Source organism: Geotrypetes seraphini, chromosome 3 (genome assembly GCF_902459505.1).
Source record: "Geotrypetes seraphini chromosome 3, aGeoSer1.1, whole genome shotgun sequence".
Taxonomy (NCBI): Eukaryota; Metazoa; Chordata; class Amphibia; order Gymnophiona; family Dermophiidae; genus Geotrypetes; species Geotrypetes seraphini.
The window spans coordinates 401,729,603-401,749,542 of NC_047086.1; the positions used below are offsets into that span (position 1 = coordinate 401,729,603).

A 19,940-nucleotide genomic window follows, 5' to 3' on the forward strand; every position below is an offset into this window, starting at 1 on the left:
CAAAGACATCATCCCTACTAGTGAGGTGGGGCGGGCATCGATGGGAACTCCACTAACTTGGAACATGAGGATGTTACTGGTCAGACTTTATGGTAGATAACCTGCAAACAACAGGATGGTTGGATAGGATGGAGTGAGCTTGGATGGAAAACTTCAGTATTTGGAACCCAGATTTTGGAACGCCCCAACTAATGGCCGCCTCTGGAGGGCCTCTGAGCATGCACAGATGATGTCACTTGCATGCACGCATGCTCGGAGGTCCTTCAGATGTGGCTTGGAGGTTGGAGAAGAAAGATGAGGCTTTGTGGGGGGCGGGGCTGGAGGCAGAACAGGCGGGGCCATGTACCTGGGTTTCTACTTCTGAAAATCTGGTAACCTTACCCTTCAGAGCAGCAGCCCTGCTGAGGTCCTGCAAACATTTCCCGTCCCCTGTGTACTCCTGTCCTGCCTATACAGTATACGTTTGAGCTACATTTGCACTAGGGCTGCCAGATGGCTCCTGTTCACGCTGATTCAGTCTTGGTTTTGCCCCCTTTCTGAGGGAACATAGCTCTACAGGTCGGTACGTGCCTTGGGGTTGACTGAGACTGGGAAGGCCACAAAGGCAGCACCCACTGTTCCCGTGTCCACATTTGGAAGCCAGGATCACAGAGTTGCAGAAAACATTGCAACGTGTGGCCTCAGCTGAGAACCACAGCTGCAGTAATCAGAATAAAGCTAAATTGGGATTATACAGGAGGGGAAAGAAAATCCCGGGTTTATCATAAATTTTACTTCCGCTTGTGAGCGTCCCTGAGTCTGGGGCTGAGCTGGACAGGCTCTGTTGGTCCCTTTTATGCTTGGCACCCGGTGCCTTCAGCTGGGGAACAAAGGTGTTGGTTGATAGGATTTCCCTTCCTTTTAACCCCCCCCCCAATAAAAATCATAAAGACCACTGTGAGCAAGGTTGACTGAGCAATTAAACAGTTTATTTAACTAATGCTTTCTCACTCTATGGAAACTTTGTACCATTAAACAATACTTCGATTTCTTTTCCTTTCGACTGCTGGTTCAATCCTTGATCTTAAGTAGCTTAGACTACTGCAATATTATATACTTGGGATCTCTCAAGAAAACCATCAAATGACTGAGATTTGTCCAGAATGCTGCAGTCCTTCTCATTTATGGCCTCAAGAAATCAGACCATGTAAGCCCATATTACAAAAAGCTACACTGGCTGCCTGTGGAAGCAAGGGTCATTTTTAAGTTTGCTTGCCTTTGCTTCAAAACCATGACAGGTTCATCCCCAACCTATCTGTCTCACCAATTCGAATTCCCAGGCACAACTAATACACTCAGAACCTACTTGTTCGCTTTTCCATCCCTACAAGAGATACCTCGATAGAACACTATCATTCCAAGCAGGCAAATGGAGCAAATGTTTAACCAACTTCATCTCAAATGCACTTTCGTACCAAACATTTAGAAAGTCAATAAAAACTTATCTCTTTGAAGAATTTCTCTAACCCCCACCTCAACCTGATGTACTTCCAAAAAACCTGACTAAATTTAACATGCCAATGTAATTTCGAAAGTTCTCTGTAATGTCGCTGTCTATAGGCAGTCTCTTCCCTTGTAAACCGCTTTGAACTGTTTGTGGTATGGCAGTATATAAAAATAAAGTTATTATTATTAATTACAACTTATGTTACATTTGAACAGTAGCAATAACCTTATGAAACATATTTAGCAGACAGCTTATTAAACATCTTATTAAACAATCTTCACTTGTAGAACTAATCAGTTACTTTATGTGTCTTTACTAATGTGGGCAGTGTTAATTAAATCCCAGGGTCCTTCTACCTCCAGCAGGTGACGAGTGTCAACAATACTTCCAGATCTAGTCTGCCAGCGGACTCTGAGCCCAATTGCACTTCCAGGGGCCTTCCTGCACCACCTATGCTCTCAGGCAGTGCCTCTTGCCCTCCCTTCCCCCCCCCACCCCGTACCTCTTTATATTTTTGCAAGTGTGAACAACTTCTCAGGCCTACCGCTTCTGCTAGCCTGGCTCCCCTCTGAAATCACTTCCGGGTTGTAGGGACAAGAAGCGACAGAGGGAAAGCTAACACTGGCGCGAGGAGCATCCTGGAGAAGCTGGTCATGCTGGTGGAGATTTAATGAGAAATGGGGGGAAGGGAGGGAGCGGAAGGAGTGGAGGTGGGGTGGGGTGGATATGGGGCACCACCACCTCAGATGCCTCCTACCCTTGCTATGCCACTGCTCTCAGGGTTCCTGATCTTAAGGGCCTTTCTGTCATTGGGATTGTGCTCCCAAGAGCCTAGTCTCCTTCAGCTAATCTTCCTCTTCTGGAGAAGTTTCCATCCCTCTGGGTCACTTCCCTGCTATGTCCACTGCCCTTTACAGATTAAGTGGTTTCTGCCCGATATTAACAGTATTTAGCTGGCTGGGAACGGCTCCCAACCAGGCTGAGTAACTGCAAATATTCAGCAGGAGATAGCGGCTATTTCCCACAAAATATCCCAGTCAGTGGATTGGCTGGTGACCGGCTATGTTGATTGACATAGCCAGTCGCTGCCAATATTCCCTGACTGACTGGCTCAGCCTAGCGACCAGATAGACCCACCTAAAAAGCATATCTAGCTTTGCCTAGCCCATGAATACGGGCTTGGCTGGCTAAGTGTTCAGCAGCTATATTTAAGCCGGGAATTCGATGCCGATGCTCAGATACGGCCCCTGGCATTGAATATTAGGGGGTTTCTGCCAACCACAGAAGGTAGCCAGGCTACCCCCCGCTGTCTGAATATCAGCCCATTTGTGATTCTAGATCAGAGCCTGGAGCCTGCAGCTGAGTGTAAGAACATAAAAATTGTTGCTGTTGGGTCAGACCAGTGGTCCATTATGCCCAGCAGTCCGCTCCCACGGCGGTCCCTAGGTCAAAGACCAGCACCCTATCTGAGACTAGTCCTACCAGCGTATCTCCTTGTTCATTATGAACTTGTCTAACTTTGTCTTGAATCCCTGGAGGGTGTTTTCCCCTATAACAGCCTCCGGAAGAGCGTTCCAGTTTTCTACCACTCTCTGGGTGAAGAAGAACTTCCTTACGTTCGTAAGTACGGAATCTATCCCTTTTCAATTTTAGAGAGTGCCCTCTCATTCTCCCTACCTTGGAGAGGGTGAACAACCTGTCCTTATCTACTAATTCTATCCCCTTCAGTACCTTGAATGTTTCAATCATGTCCCCTCTCAATCTCCTCTGTTCGAGGGAGAAGAGGCCCAGTTTCTCTAATCTTTCGCTGTACGGCAGCTCCTCCAACCCCTTAACCATCTTAGTCACTCTTCTCTGGACCCTTTCGAGTAGTACCGTGTCCTTCTTCATGTACGGCAACCAGTGCTGGACGCAGTACTCCAGGTGAGGGCACACCATGGCCCGGTACAGCAGCATGATAACCTTCTGTCAGTGAAAAGGTTTAGTGGCCATGTTAGTCCACTCTTCAAGGCAATATGTAGAAATAAAACAGAAACATAACGGAAAAAAAAATATACCCCCTTTTTTATTGTGGGGGAAGGTGTCTCGAACATCCCCTCCTGGGTAGGGTTACCATATGTCCAGGAAAACCCAGACAGGTCCTCTTTTAAATACTCTCCAGGAAGGATATCTCCATGCTTATTGGGGAACTACAGTCAGTGTTTCTCAACGTGGTCCTGGAGTATCCCCTTGCCAGTTGGGTTTTCAGGATACCCACAATGAATATGCCTGAAAGAAATTTGCATATAATGGAGGCAGTCTATGCAAATTAAGTTTATGCATATTCATTGTGGATATCCTGAAAGTCCAACTGGCAAGGGAGTACTCCAGGACCGAGGTGAGAAATACTGAACTACTCTGTTCTTGCCCCTCTAAGCCAGGGGTGTCAAAGTCCCTCCTCGAGGGCCGCAATCCAGTCGGGTTTTCAGGATTTCTGCAATGAATATGCATGAGATCTATTAGCATACAATAAAAGCAGTGCATGCAAATAGATCTAATGTGTATTCATTGGGGAAATCCTGAAAACCCGAGTGGATTGCGGCCCTCGAGGAGGGACTTTGACACCCCTGCTCTAAGCCAGGTAAGGTTACCAACTAGATCCAGATTCACCCAGTAGGGTTAGTTCAGTCCTGGGTTTACTGCCATTACATTCCCTAAGAAAAGCAAGAGTTGACTCCCTGCTTGAAATGAGATAAACTGAGGACCGGATCGAGCCTGGTGGGAGAATCTGGATTCAGGAGGTTTCTACAGCAGCGGCTCTGGACTCTGGTCTTCCACAGATGACCAAATCACAGGTTTGATTTGTGAAGCTGAGCTCATAAACATACTTTAGAGCAGCGGTCTCAAACACGCGGCCCACAGGCCGCATGTGGCTCTCCAGGTGTTATTTGCGGCCCGCGGTCTGGATGCGATCAACAGCATTTCTCTTCCCCTTTCCCTTCCTTTTGGTGCAGCAACGTGTCTGGCCGGCTTGTTCCGTTCAAAGCTGCAGGTTGGCGGCTCCTCGCGCTATCCACTCCTGCGTCAGAAGCCTCTCTGACATCACAACATCAGAAAGGTTTCAGACGCGACGCAGATCTCGCCAGGAGCCGCCACCTGCTGCTTTGAACAGAACGAGCCGGCCAGACACGCTGCTGCTCCACAAGGAAGAGAACGGAAGGGGAAGGGAAAGAGAAATGCTTCTGCTACATAGGAAAGGGGGACCCTAGGGAAATGCTGCTGCTGCTGTACAGGGAAAGGGAGAAGGAGGGAAAGGGGAAGAGAAATGCCTCTCCTGCACAGGAAAGGGGGAAGGGAAATGCTGCTTCTGTTGCTGCTGCACCCAATTGGAGAAAGAGAGGGAAGGAAGGAGAAGGGAGAGGAGAGGAACAAGAGAAGAAGCCAAGTTCATGGGAGGGAGGGAAGGAAAGGAGATATCAGAACATGGAGGGGGAGGGAGAGAAGCCAGGGCATGGGGGAAGGGAAGGAGACAGATGCCAGACCAGGGGAAAGGAAGGAAGGAGGGAGGGAGAGAAAGGAAAGAAAGAGATGCCAGACCATGGAAATAGGACGGAAGAAGAGAGAGATAGGAAGGGAAGGTAAGACATGGAAACATAGATTTTAAAAAGAAAGCAGAAAAATTGAACATTAAGTTAATGCCAAAGATGGATGCAAGGCAGAACGTGAAGACGGAGAGAAAAACAGTCAAAGGACAAGAAGGCCCTGGAAACATAGGTGAAAGCACAGAAAAATAAAGTCACCAGACAACAAAGGTAGGGAAAAGAGTTTTACCTCATGCAAAATTGTCATTTCTTTAATAAGACATTAACTATTTTTTCTGCGGCCCTCCAAGTACCTACAAATCCAAAATGTGGCCCCGCAAAGGGTTTGAGTTTGAGACCACTGCTTTAGAGGAAAAAGGTCTTAGCAAGCAGGTGCTCTGTAGAAGACCGTGGTTGCTATTGCAGGTGTATGCAAATGCGGCTCATGAATATTCTGTGCACATATTTTTGACAAGCAGAGCAGTTTGGGGGATGGAGCCTTTTTCTCTGGGGTCTCTTGTCGGATTTCTTTGGAGTCTGAACGAAATCTTGAAACGTTCAGCTGAGGAGTGAAGACATGTGAAAAGCTAACTGCTCCATTTCATGTGTGGCTTTTTGAAAAACTGCCTGGCATGTGGTTAGATGATGGATGATTTAAAATAAGGACCTATTTAGAAGTCTTGCAGAATCAGAGGACTGTCCGGGCGCCTGGAGGGATTTCCAATAACCCAGCAGTTGGTCTGGGTTTTGGAAGTCCCCGAGCTCAGGGCTGCATCTGGAGGGCGTCTGCGCCTGTGGGGACGTTGCATTGATGATGTCACACCCATGCACACATGCATGTGATGTCATTGCCTCAACATCCACGCATGCGTAGATGCCCTCCAGACGTGGCTGCTGAGCTCAGGGAAGGAGGCGTGAGGTTTGTTTGGGGGCCGAGCAGGGACAGAATGGGGTGGGACTGGGGCAGAAAGGGCAGGACTGGGGTGGAATGGGGCAGGACTGGGGTAGAATGGAACGGGGCTGGATGGGGCAGGAACAGGGTGGAATGGGGTGGGACTGGGGTAGAATGGAGCGGGACTGGGATTGAATGGGGCGGGACTGGAGCGGGATAGGGCAGAAACAGGGTGGAATGGGGTGGGACTGTGGTAGAACGGGGCAGGACTGGGGTGCAACGGGGCAGGAATGGGGCAGGACTGGAGTGGAACAGGGCAGGACTAGGGTGGAACAGGACAGGACTAGGACAGAATGGGGAGGGACTTGGGTGGAATGGGGAGGGACTAGGGCGGAATGGGGCATGACTTGGGCGGAATGGGGTGGGACTGGGGTAGAATGGAGCGGGACTGGGATGGAATGGGGCAGGACTGGGACAGAACGGGGAAGGACTGGGGCGGGATGGGGCAGGAACAGGGTGGAATGGGGTGGGACTAGGGTAGAATGGGGCGGGAATGGGGTGGAACGGGGCAGGACTGGAGCGGAATGGGGAAGGACTTGGGCGGAATGGGGTGGGATTGGGGCAGAACAGGGCAGGACTTGGGTGGAATGGGGCAGGACTGGGGTAGAATGGAGCGGGGCCTGGGATTGAATGGGGCAGGAGTGGAACAGAATGGGGCGGGACTGGGGCGGGATGGGGCAGGAACAGGGTGGAATGGGGTGGGACTGGGGTACAATGGGGCAGGAATGGGGCAGGACTGGGGTGGAACAGGGCAGGACTAGGGTGGAACAGGACAGGACTAGGACAGAATGGGGCGGGACTTGGGTGGAATGGGGAGGGAGTGGGGCGGAATGGGGCATGACTTGGGCGGAATGGGGCGGGACTAGGGTAGAATGGAGCGGGACTGGGATGGAATGAGGCAGGACTGGGACAGAACGGGGAAGGACTGGGGCGGGATGGGACAGGAACAGGGTGGAATGGGGTGGGACTTGGGTAGAATGGGGTGGGAATGGGGCAGGACTGGGGTGGAACAGGGCAGGACTGGGGTGGAATGGGGCAGGACTGGGGCAGAATGGGGCAGGACTGGAACAGAATGGGGTGGGACTTCGGTGGAATGGGGCGGGACTGAGGCAGAATGGGGCAGGACTTGGGCGGAATGGGGCGGGACTGGGACAGAATGGGGCAGGATGGGGCAGGAACAGGGTGGAATGGGGTGGGAATGGGGTAGAATGGGGCAGGATTGGGGTGGAACGGGGTGGGACTGGGGCGGAATGGGGCAGGACTTGGGCGGAATGGGGTGGGACTGGGGTAGAATGAGGCAGGACTGGAGTTGGACTACTTTGAACCCAATATTCAAAAAAAGCTGGTCTTGGTGATGTAGTCGCAAGGGAGGCCTTGAGGTCATGGCCCCCTCCCCTTCAACTTGGGCCCCCGTCTGCTTTCATAGCCAGGCACCACCAGTTGACGATGTCTCCTGCCCAGTCCTTAATCCACTGGGGTACACTTGATTCGTCAATGCCAGCTCTCTTGTGCACACTTAGTCCAGGTCTAACTAAGGATGTGTGAGAGAGCCGACATTAGCAGCCAAAGCACGTCCGAGTGAATTAACTGCTGCTCGTTCAGCACAGGCGTGACTCGGGCAGAAATCATCTTTGGCAGTCGTGCCTGAGTGGAGGGGGAGGAGGAGAGAATATCAGGACCCTTCAGTCCACTTTTGGACCAAAATGGGCTTCTGGCTACCCCCCTGCTCTGTTTTCAGCTGAAAATTCATCTTCCTTTAGGACCTTAAGATGTGCTTTTAAATCTTCATTTCTGAGCATATAGGGAGTTTACACGTGGGCATGGCTCCTGGTTACATGCGTAGTTGCCAGACGTCTTTATTTATTTATTCCATTTTCTATACCGTTCTCCCAGGGGAGCTCTGAACGGTTTACATGAATTTATTCAGGTCCTCAAGCATTTTTCCCTGTCTGTCCCGGTGGGTTCACAATCTAGCTAATGTACCTGGGGCAAAGGGGGGATTAAGTGACTTGCTCAGGGTCACAAGGAGCAGCGTGGGATTGAACCCACAACCTCAGGGTGCTGAGGCTGTAGCTTTAACCACTGCGCTATAGGCATCACTAAGCGTTGCTAGACCTGGGCACCAGAAATGTAGGCCTTTAAAAAGCCTGGCCTAAATTACCACCGGCACCTGAATGCGCTTGACACGCGGCCGACACCATTTTTCTAGGCACCTACCGTTTTAGGCGCCACTTACAGAATCAGCCCCTAACGCCTCCCGCGCTCACCCCATGGTAACCAATTAGCACACAGCCTACTTCAAAAAAAATCATTAAAAAACATTTTTAGTGAAACTTGGTACATTGACCTGGGATGCCCGTGCATGTCTCGTGGTTTCCGTGCTCCTGCCTCTCCTCTCTCGTGCCACATCTTTTGGCAGTCAGGGCTCATCCCAGAGCAGCCCCAGGCAGTGGCATAGCCAAGCAGCCAACGCGGGGCAGGTCTGAGCCCAAAGTGGGCCGACATCTCTATCTTTCGCTCCCTTCCCACCCACCCCAGTTCGTGCTGCAGGTTCTCTCTCCGTCCATCTCTCTCCCCCCACCCAGTGTACCATTCCATCGTTACACTGACAAATGAGTGCAGGACAATGGCGCCCCGTCATATGCAGGTACCGACAAGTGCGCCCATGCGATGTTGCCCCGTCAATTGCGCTAGTGTTAGGGTAAGGTTTAGATGAGGATTCCAAGTGAATATTTTAAGTGTGTGTGTGTGGGGGGGTTGTCCCCCCTGCAAAAAAGAGGGTTACTTTGTAACCCTCAAAAAGACAAAATAGTATCCGCTGCATGGAGCGCAGGGGACAGGGCGCCATTGCCCTGCACGCATTTGTCGGGCTACGATTCCATCAGCTCGCTGGCAGCGGTTCCTACAGGCTGCCGACGGCTGAACCAGAAGCCTCCCCTGGGCAGCGTGTGCAAACCGCGGCCGGTGGCCTTGCCAAGCCTGAAACCAAACTGGCCGGGCCTCAGGTCCGAGTTATCAAAGCGTGCTCCTGTGCCGTATTTAGTAACTCTCTTCTCGCATTGCACGCAGGGTGAAACAAAAGTTCTGAAGGTGAAGAACTTGAGGCCCCAGGACTACGCCAGTTACAGCTGCCAAGTGTCCGTCAGGAACGTCTGTGGGATTCCTGATAAATCAATCACCTTCCAGCTGACTAATAACACAGGTAAGGAACCGCCTGTACTGCCACTGAAGGTTGCAAGGTACCGGAGTCAACCCTGCAAATGAAATGCACAGTTAAGTCTGATGAGGAATCTTTCAGAGCAGTTTACATGTGTTACGTATAAAGAGAGAAAAGAAGGGATATATATTTGTAAATAGGACAGGAAGAGGGAGAGAGCTACCGTAAGGCAAACCCACCTACTGGGTCCCTAAATCTGCCCTCGGTATTCGGGACTCAGGAGGGAAGCGCATAAGAATTTAGTTGGTGAATGCATCTTGGAGAAGACCGTCTTTCAAATTCCAGTCCCATTATGTAATGTGAGGTCCTTTTAATGCCGATTTCTGGAAGTTCCTGCAGGATCGCAGAGTACAGGGTGCAGGTGGGTTGGGTAACTTGCACTGTCTTAGCTACATCAGCACCGGGTTTGTGGCTGGGATGTTTCCTCTCTGGGTCTACAGTTTGGTCTTTTAGGGTCTCCCAAACGTGCAGCTCGTCGTACTGAAACCCTCCTGGCTTTCTATCCGAATGGAGTCGTTCCGTTTTTCCGGCTTGTTTCTCATTCAGAGTCGGAGAGCAGGCTCTTTAGCAAGGTTTCCGGGCTCTGATGCCACGCAAGCGTCTGGCACGTCCCTCTGCATTTAAGCGACTCGTTGCTCGGCCTATGCGTGCTACGGCGTCTTGCCCCCTTGCCTGTCATTGTCCAGGTCTCGCACAGAAGCGGTCCTCGCTCTAGCCAAGGGATGAGAATTCACCACGACATAATGCAGCTGACAAAGATCTCTTGGCCCACCCGTCTGCTCGGTTCTTTCTCTCTGTCGTGGCACTGGAGACCTCACTCGGCTTCGCCTGCCATGACCACTGCCTTTTGCTATCTGACCCTAGCATGCTGCTGCTGGTGGCTCTTCCTGGCATCCACCACCTTCTTGGACTTTTTTATGTTTTGGAACTCTCCATCTACCCCCTTTCCACTTCCCGTCCCCTGCCTTTGAGATACTATGCCAGTAACCACTCAGAGCAAAAAGACTCTAATCCGTGACATTTCCAAGTGCACAAATGTTTTTTTTATGAACAAAGATGCTGATCTATCAGATTTCACCTCACGTATTGCCAGCTGGAGAATTCAGCCAGGCATGACTGGGCATCTTTAATGCTCTTTACTAGAATACCCAGTAACGCCTCTGGATTGGAACCAGAGAGACTGAGGGTCTTTGCAAAGTCCTGATGCCCCAGAGAGGGCATGTGAGCTTCCTGCAGCACTTCCAGCTAACTAATAACACAGATACATAAAGAACAGTTCCCTAGCGTCGGTACCTGCAGGGAATAGCCGAAATGCTCTGACATGTACAACATCTGGAACTAGGGTTACAAGATGTCTGGGAAGACCTGGACATGTCCTCTTTTTAGAGGCCTGTCTGAGTGCCTGATGGATTTTCAAAACCCGGCAGTTTGTCTTGGTTTTGGAAGGCCCCCAAGCTCGGGGCCGCATCTAGAGGACCTCTGAGCATGTTATAATGCCTCTGTATCGCTCCATGGTGTGATCTCACCTGGAGTATTGCGTTCAATTCTGGTTGCCTCATCTCAAGAAAGATATAGCGGCGCTAGAAAAGGTTCAAAGAAGAGCGACCAAGATGGTAAAGGGGATGGAATTCCTCTCGTATGAGGAAAGACTAAAACGGTCAGGGCTCTTCAGCTTGGAAAAGAGATGGCTGAGGGGAGATAGGATTGAAGTCTACAAAATCCTGAGTGGAGTAGAACGGGTACAAGCGGATCGACTAGGGGACACTCAAATACTTTTAAAACCAATAGGAAATGTTTTTTCACTCAGAGAATAGTTAAGCTCTGGAACGAATTGTCAGAGGTTGTGGTAAGAGCGGATAGTGTAGCTGGTTTTAAGAAAGGTTTGGAAAAGTTCCTGGAGGAAAAGTCCATAGTCTGTTATTAAGACATGGGGAAGCCACTGCTTGCCCTGGAATGCTGCTATTCTTTGGGTTTTTGCCACCGTATACTTGTGACTTGGATTGGCCTCCATGAAGACGGGATACTGAGCTTGATGGACCATTGGTCTGACCCAGTAAGGCTATTCTTATTTTCTTATGATGTCACACACATACATGCATGCGTGTGACATCATCGCAAGACATTCTCGCATGCTCAGAGGCCCTCCAGACACGGCCTGGACTCAGGAAGAAGATAAGAGGTTTGTGCGGGGGTGGAATGGGGAGGGGCCACATGTTCTCTTTTTTTCCACAAACAAATCTGGTAACCCTATGTGGAACAAATCATGCACACATCAGACCTTGGCATGCAATACGCACGGATCCTGCCTTACACACACACACAGTACAAGCACTTCCCAGGTGTCTCTTCCTGCCGTCGTTTTTTCTTCAATTTCGTTTCCAGTCATAAACCCCCAACCCCTCATGGGGTTCAGTCAATGCTCCCCCCCCTCTTTTTTCTGATGCTATGTTTGGCTCCTGTTGTAGCATTGGTGGCTCATTTCAGAATAAAAGATCTGCCCGTGTCTCTTCTCAGGGGAAATGGCCCATGCAGAGCAGTCACAGGATGAAATAAGATGGAGGGCAAGAGGGAATTAAAGACGGGGGGGGGGGGGGCGGCAAGCCCTGTGCTCTGAGCAGTGAAAGGAAACCAGACTTAGATGTGATAGGCAGATTTGGGTTTCAAGTGGCAAATATCTTTTTTTTTTTTTTCTAATTATGGACAGTCTTTTAGGTGTAAGGATTCTCTGAAGTACACACAAATATATGATGTATCTTCCTTTCTATAAGGAGTAAAACCATGATATAACCTGAAACCTTACGAAAGAACAAGCCGTTTTTTAAACGTGGGGGGAGGGCAGCAGGAAGCAGTATTATAGCGTTAAAAGTAACCAGCTTGAAGTTTACCAACCCGAGTGGTATAAATATTCAATATAACATAATATACTATAATCCACTCAATCAGGAAAGTGCATATACCATTCCTACATTAATGCGCCATCTCTTTTCAGGGACAAAGGCCTCAGAATTGGAGCCTACGCACAGTCTTATCTATGATAAGATATCTATGATAAGACTGTGCGGAGGCTCCAATTCCAAGGCCTTTTTCCCTGAAAAGAGATGGCACATTAATGTAGGAATGGTATATGCACTTTCCTGATTGAGTGGATTATAGTATTATAGCGTTAAAAGTAAGCCATACTGCTCTGTCTACATTAATGTTAACTGTGGCAGTACCACTGGGGTAATGTGGCAGCCTTATAGAATTATAGCATAATACATTGCTGCCGTCTGCATTAATACTGACTGTGGCAGTTCCACTGGGGTGACATAGCAGGATGCTCTGCTGCTGATTTGTTGCAGGTGTCCAGGTTGTGCTGTCTCTGGGTAGGAAGCCCCAGCGTTTCAGCCGTCCTGCGGTGCCTTTCTTCAGAGTGTACTGTCAGGCCTGCAGTTTGTCTATATATATAGTGGGTCCTCCAATCTGATTGGCTAGGGCTTGAGGTGACTGAGGCAGGAGTATCCGTTGGCCGTGAATTTGAATGTTGGCGGGAAAGTCCGTTGGTCACAAATCTGAATTTTGGCGGGAAAAGCAAATTCAAATTGGTGGCCAACAGGCTTTCCCGACTAGGGCTACCAGATTTCCGCTTGAAAAAAAGAGGGTGCCTGGTCACACCCCATTCCCTGAGCCCTGCCCTGTTTCTCCCCCAGCCCTGCCTCGTTCTCTCCAAGCTCTGCCCCCATCCAAACCTCACATCTCCTTCCCTGAGCTCGGGTCCATGTGCATGCGTGGACATCTATGTGATAACATCACGCACATCCGCGCCTGCACAGACGCCCTCCAGATGCAGCCCCGAGCTCAGGGACTTCCAAAACCCAGACAAACTGCTGGGTTTTGGAAATCCCTCGGGACCTGGACAGTCCTCTAAAAAAAGGACATGCCCAGGTTTTCCAGGACGTCTGGTAACCCTGTTCCTACCAAAATTTAGATTTGTGACCTTTGAACTTTCCTGCTAAAATCCAGATTCATGACCAACGGGTGTTCCTGCCTTAGTCACCTCAAGCCCAAGCCAATCAGGTTTGAGGACCCAATATATATAAAGACAAGCTGCAGACCTCCCAGCACGCCCTGAAGAAAGCCACAGCGTGATGGCTGAAACTTCGGTTCTACCTGCCCAGACGCGGCGAGTCCCGAGCAACTGCGACAGTCACGATGCCAGCCGTGGAAACCTACGAAAACCATACTCTGCTGTAGTCTGCATTAATACTGACTCTGGCAGTGCCGCTGTGGTGACGTGGCAGCCTTCGAGACGCTGGAATAGGGATTTCATTGCTGCTCTCTCTGTTCAGGGGCAGCTCGGGCACGAAGGAGTGGGGAGAATCGGGTCTATAGAAGCAAGAATGAGAACCAGTCCCCTATGTCCAGCAAAGCAGAGTCGGGTCAGTGTGTGCTCTGTTCTCTTAACCTAGATAAGGGGATTAAGCTTGTGTGTGCCTGGTAAGACCCACTAGTCTGCCTTTAAGCAGGGCTTTGCACTTTGTTTGCTATAGGGTAATAAGCACATTTCTATAAAGTACTCCTTTAAAAACGGGTCGCAATATTTCCCCCATCTCCCTGTTGCTCCCTGGCCCACCACAGCTCTTCTGCTGAACCCAGTCCTTTACCAGACAGCAGAGGGAGAACGGAAAAATTAAACAATATACTATATAGTCCTTTCCAATTTTATTTCTTACCTATAGAGTTTTAGTGGCATAATTGAATCCTTAAAAAAAATGTTCTTCCTTTGAGCTGCTGGGTTAAAAATTTTTTTTTTACATTTAAAGTGTTTTCTCTGGTAGATGAATCGAAGAAGAGTGTCTCAAAAAAAGTCGTGCCATGAAGTGAATCCCTGTTCATTTGTTCATAATATTATGGGTGGCAGATTCTTCATTTTTAGTATCATCCCTGCTCTTCCTCCTTTTTCTTCCTCACACACTATAGTTTATTGTTTAAGCTTTTGTGCAAAGAGAAATGTGTACAGTTTACCAGGGTCCCCTGCTTTTAAAATTCTCCTTTTCTGTCTGTGTTGCATGCCTCAATGAAATGTTGTCAGAATGATGCCTGAGGGGTCTCTGATGAAAATCCATTTTCAGCTGTTCATGCTGTATTCATGTTTTATGTGTCGTCAGTTTGATTTCTACCCAAGACTGTAATGAGGAGTTGCTCTTCAGCTCTCTGTGCTGTGTTCATACCTTACATGGATGTGCATGGGGTTCTGATGAAGAGCTGCTGTTCCATTGTCTGTGCTGTATTCATACCTTCTATGAATTAGGGTGATACTGACATGGGATTTGGATAAAGAGGTGCTGTTCAGCTGTCTGTGCTGTATTCACACCTTACAACAATAGTCTGGTAGCCCTACTCTCACCTTACTCTGCCCTCTTCCCTCCATGGCATGCTCACCTTCTGCTGCCCCCTCCCACCCTCCCCCCATAGCACACTCACCTTGCTGTCCCCCTCATGTCACAATCATATTTCTTTACCCTCCCTCCCATGGCACACTCAGCTGCCAAGCATTAGCAGCTCTCCCCCCTTTCTTGCAGAGATCATGTGGCAAGAGGAGGAGGAAAGGACCCTGCTTCGTTTCTGCCAGCTTAGACCCAACTATCTGAACCACACACCCCTCCCTACCTAGGGTTGCCACATTGTCCAATCGGAAAATCTGGACCCCCCCCTAGACCAGGGGTGGGCAACTCCGGTCCTCGAGGGCAGGAATCCAGTTGGATGTTCAGGATTTCTCCAATGAATATGCATTGAAAGCAATGCATGCAAATAGATCTCATGCATATTCATTGGGGAAATCCTGAACACCCAACTGGATTCCGGCCCTCAAGGACCGGAGTTGCCCACCCCTGCTCTAGACCCTCCCCCAGTCCCACCCAGTTCCACCCATCCCTGCCATGTAACGCCCCAACCCCACCCCCAACCCGGTCCCAGCCCACCCCTCACCCCCGCAGCATGCTCTTGTCGGACAGGAGGAAATCCTTACATGTGCGGATGTCACATGATGACTCTTCAAAGCTTTTCAAAACCCGGACAAAGAAACCCGGTGTTTTGAAAAGCCGTCCGGACATGTCCGGTGAAATCCGGACGTCTAGCAACCCTGTTTCTAAAGCCCCACATTTCACACGAACAGCGGAGGAGAGGGAAGTGACCCAGTGTGCAGCAGGTCACTTCATCCTTGTTCTGCCCTGTGATCTCTCCAGGGGAGGGGAAGAAATCCGCTGATGCCCGCAGCTTCACAGAGCAATTCTTTGCCAAGTCTGTCCTGCGCAGAATGCCCCCAGCAGTAACATACAGACAAATATGAGAGTAACAAGCGTTAGATAGAAAAAGAGGGGGCTAACTTTGAGAAAAACGACACGTGAGGTCAGAAAAGATGCTTGAAAATGATTTCAGCTAGAATAGGAGAGGAAAAATAAATCCTGCTTGGGTATGTACAGCCAGTATCAGTCTTTGTACAGGTCTGAGGGTTGCCAGTGGTGAATAAAAGGCATCTGGGTATACTGGAGTGATTTTGGGGGGATCCTATTGGGTGCTGTGGGTAACATTAATTTATAATATTTTATTGAAGGAATCAAACAAGTATACAATAAAATAATACAAAGAGATATTCAAAACAATTAGATTCACAATAATAATAGTTCCATACATATTTCTATCAATCCTCCAAAAGAGGGGTCCCCAAAGTCCCTCCTTGAGGGCTGAATCCAGTCGGGTTTTCAGGATTTCCCCAATGAATATGCATGAGATCTAAGTGCATGCATTGCTTTCAATGCATATTCATTGGGAAATCCTGAAAACCCGACTGGATTCGGCCCTCAAGGAGGTACTATGGGGACACCCTGCTCCAAAATATATTTCCATACGACCTACACCAGGGGTAGGCAATTCCGGTCCTCGAGAGCCGGAGCCAGGTCAGGTTTTCAGGATATCCACAATAAATATGCATGAGATAGATTTGCATCTCAAGGAGGCAGTGCATGCAAATCCATCTGATACATATTCATGTGGAGATCCTGAAAACCTGGCCTGGCTCCGGCTCTCGAGAACGCCGAACCTCCCACATTAATTCCATCTCCAATGGGGGCTCCTTCTCCTGTGCTCTTCAAACATCCTGTGTCATGACACATCCAATTCCTTTTATTTGGTCTTCTTTTGTGACCGTTTTTAATTTGTAACATTTTATTGAAGGAATCAAATAAAAATACAATAATATAATACAAATAGATATTCACAATTCTAATTTTCCATACATATTTTATCATTCTTCCAAAATATATTTCCATATAACCAATTTCATACCTCTATACACTCCCCTTGTTCCTTTCCCCCTTCCCTTCCCTCCCCCCATTGTTTTATGTTCAAACATTTTATTGAAGTAAAAATACATAGAAAATATACAGAAAGATATTTTTTACAAATGATTTCACAAATGTTAAAATTCAAATATATATTATGTAAAATTCATATATAAAATCATATATAAAATCATATATTATATAAAATTTTATCATTTCTGCAAACATTTTATATAATTTTCTCCAAACATTTTATATAATAAACCATAATCCCCCCTATGCATTCCCCGGATGAAAGTTGTGACTGTTTTTAATCCTGATTTTTGCACTCCGTCTTCCAAAGTCAAAAAAAATAAATATACTGGTACTCACTGGAATTAGTAAGTGAGTAGGGTTTTTTTTTCAAGCAATTTCCTTAGAAGAGGTACTTGAAGGTTTTTTTTTCGCTCTCTATGTCTTTGTATTGATAAACAAACAGAATTTGTCCTCTTGGCAAGCGCAATGCTGATTTTTGTGAAGGCGAGAGAGTTTTTCTGAAATAGTATCACAGTGTGACCCATGGATCGGACTGAGTAAAAGGACGGGCTGAAAGATACTAGGCTCTGGAGGAGGGGTTCCTTCATTTTCGCATTACACTTCTCGCTCCGTATTCGCTGTGATAGGGGATTAACAGACCCGCGAATACAGAAAAACCGCAAATAACTTTTTCATATGTTATTCGCCGTTTTCTGTTAAAAACCATCGTGAATAGGGTGAAACCGCGAATAACATGGTGGGAGACCTGGCCTGTTCCTGAAGGAGAGGCAAAACACGGTGAAGAAAATGCCGGGAATCAGCGATTTTCTCTGTAAACCCTTGGAATCGGCGATTTCTCTATGCAGGCTGATGTAATTTTGGGGGGAGGAGCCAGCAAGTTAAAAACCGCGAATAGTCGAAACCGTGATTGCTGAAACCGCGAATACGGAGGGAGAAGTGTATTTGGGAAGGCAGCAGAATCGCCGTAAAGTACCGGATCTCTAAATCTAGGGGGGGCCCCAAGTTCAGATCCGGCACACTTCCAGCTATGGCAACGGCTGTTCAGATTGTCTCAGTCGTTTCATTCCCGTTGCTTTCAGGAGCTTGGAGCGGAGTCAGCTTGAAGCACAGAGTTGGGGAAGATAATGAATGATCTGATTAACCTGTCTCTATTAAATTGTCAAGTGCACTCAGGCTGCAGATACAGTTAAGTGGGAAGAAAAGCCTTGTTACCTGCCAGGGAGCTCTCGTGCAGCTGCTGCCGTCTCACCACTCCGCAGCACTGGAAAGAGGGGAGGGGTGGTCGGTGCTTTCACCTGCGCTAACTCTCCTCTTGCGTTTGCTTGTGACCCTTGCAGGGCCTTACTTCCACGGCAGTGTCCAGTGTCCTACCTGCTGCTATTTTGGCATGAGAAGGCATTTGAGATGTTCCTCTGACCCATTCTCCCTAGTTGGCAAACTCTGAAATTCGGTGGAGAAGGGCAAAGGCACAGGGGATCATTCGTGATGAGAAAGTATTGGGCAAAGCCAGAAAGCAGGTTAAGTCTCTGCTATTACAGCAGGGATAGTTGACAGAATAGATGGGGGCTGGAAATCTTTCTCCGACATCATATTCTCTCTTTCTATGTCTGGCTTAATGCATTTGTTTATTTATTTATTCAATTTTCTCTACCATTCTCCCAGGGGAGCTCAGAACGGTTTACATGAACTTATTCAGGTACTCAAGCATTTTCCCCTCTGTCTATCTAATGGACCTGGGGCAATGGGGGGATTAAGTGACTTGCCCAGGGTCACAAGGAGCAACGTGGATTTGAACCTACAACCTCAGGGTGCCGAGTCTGTAGCTCTAACCACTGCACCACTCTAGAAATTAAAATGTAGTAAAAGTGAGCCAAGTAAAGGACAATCGAGCCATTGTGACATCACTGATGAGGTTGGCTCTTATTGGTGGAATGAGGCATTATGATGTCACAATACCAGCTCTGGTTACCAGAAACTTTTCATACTATTTATTCAATTTTTTCTACCATTCTCACAGGGGAGCTCAGAACAGTTTATATGAATTTATTCAGGTACTCAAGCATTTTTCCCTGTCTGTCCTGGTGGGCTCGCAATCTTTGTAATGGGTGGGATTAAGTGACATGCCCATGGTCACAGGGAGCAGCGTGGATTTGAACCCACAACCTCAGGGTGCTGAGGCTGTAGCAATTTGTTAACTTTCAAATCGCTGCTCTAGAAAGCCCTAGCGGTCATTGATAGAGTTCTGATACCCTACTTTCTTACCAGAACACTTTGTTCAAATGGTCAACATTTATTGACCGTTCCTTCACGTAAATCTATTAATACGTGTAGACAATATTTTTTTCAGTTACGGCCTCTCAACTATGGAATTCCTTACCTATTTATCTAAGGGAAGAAAGACATGTGATAGATTCAAGGTCAAGTTAAAATGTTTTCTTTTTAAAGATGCTTTTGACTGACAGATCCCTTAGTCGACTGCACAACTCACTTGTGATTTCTGATTTTTAATTTTTAGCCCAAATTTAGTTCTCTGACTTCTTTTCAAGTTTTATCTCGTATTTGATAAAATCGCTTTTTTCAAAGATTACAAAGCGATGAACAATAAACAAAAAAATCTGGTAAAAGAGGGAGACATACAATATAGGGATAGACAGACGTACATTTCATAGGGAAATCGGGGAAGAACAACAATTTGATATAGGAAAGAGAACAAATAAGGATAAAATAATAGGAGTTATATTTTATTAGATCAGTACTTTTAAAAAAAATCATTTACCGGTATATACCACTTATATCCTACTTGGTTTACATTCAGGTACTTTATCATAAGAACATAAGAACATAAGAAGTTGCCTCCGCTGAGGCAGACCAGAGGTCCATCTCGCCCAGCGGTCCGCTCCCGCGGCGGCCCATCAGGCCCATTGCCTGAGCAGTGGTCCCAGACTATCCCTATAACCTACCGCTACTCTTATCTGTACCCCTCAATTCCTTTATCCTCTAGGAACCTATCCAAACCTTCTTTGAAGCCTTGTAACATGCTCCGGCCTATCACAGCCTCCGGAAGCGCGTTCCATGTGTCTACCACTCTCTGGGTGAAAAAGAACTTTCTGGCATTTGTTTTAAACCTGTCTCCTTTTAATTTTTCCGAGTGCCCCCTTGTACTTGTGGTTCCCCATAATCTGAAAAATCTGTCCCTGTCTACTTTTTCTATACCCTTCAGGATCTTGAAGGTTTCTATCATGTCTCCTCTAAGTCTCCGCTTTTCCAGGGAGAACAGCCCCAGCTTTTTCAGTCTGTCTGTATATGAGAGGTTTTCCATACCTCTTATCAGTTTAGTTGCTCTTCTCTGGACTCCCTCAAGTACCGCCAT

The 19,940-nt window shown here is 47.9% G+C and overlaps 1 protein-coding gene across 4 annotated transcripts in view; it reads left to right on the plus strand.

Moving 5' to 3' along the window:
• MDGA1 (MAM domain containing glycosylphosphatidylinositol anchor 1) overlaps positions 1 to 19,940 on the plus strand; it is a 629,079-nt gene that overhangs the window by 240,083 nt on the left and 369,056 nt on the right. For 3 of the 4 annotated variants that reach the window (XM_033939535.1, XM_033939539.1, XM_033939536.1), the window contains exons 5-6: positions 9,068 to 9,200; positions 13,544 to 13,633. In XM_033939535.1, coding sequence (XP_033795426.1) covers positions 9,068 to 9,200; positions 13,544 to 13,633 — 223 coding nt within the window. The remainder of the gene's footprint in view (positions 1 to 9,067; positions 9,201 to 13,543; positions 13,634 to 19,940) is intronic. The other variant, XM_033939538.1, reaches the window with a different exon arrangement.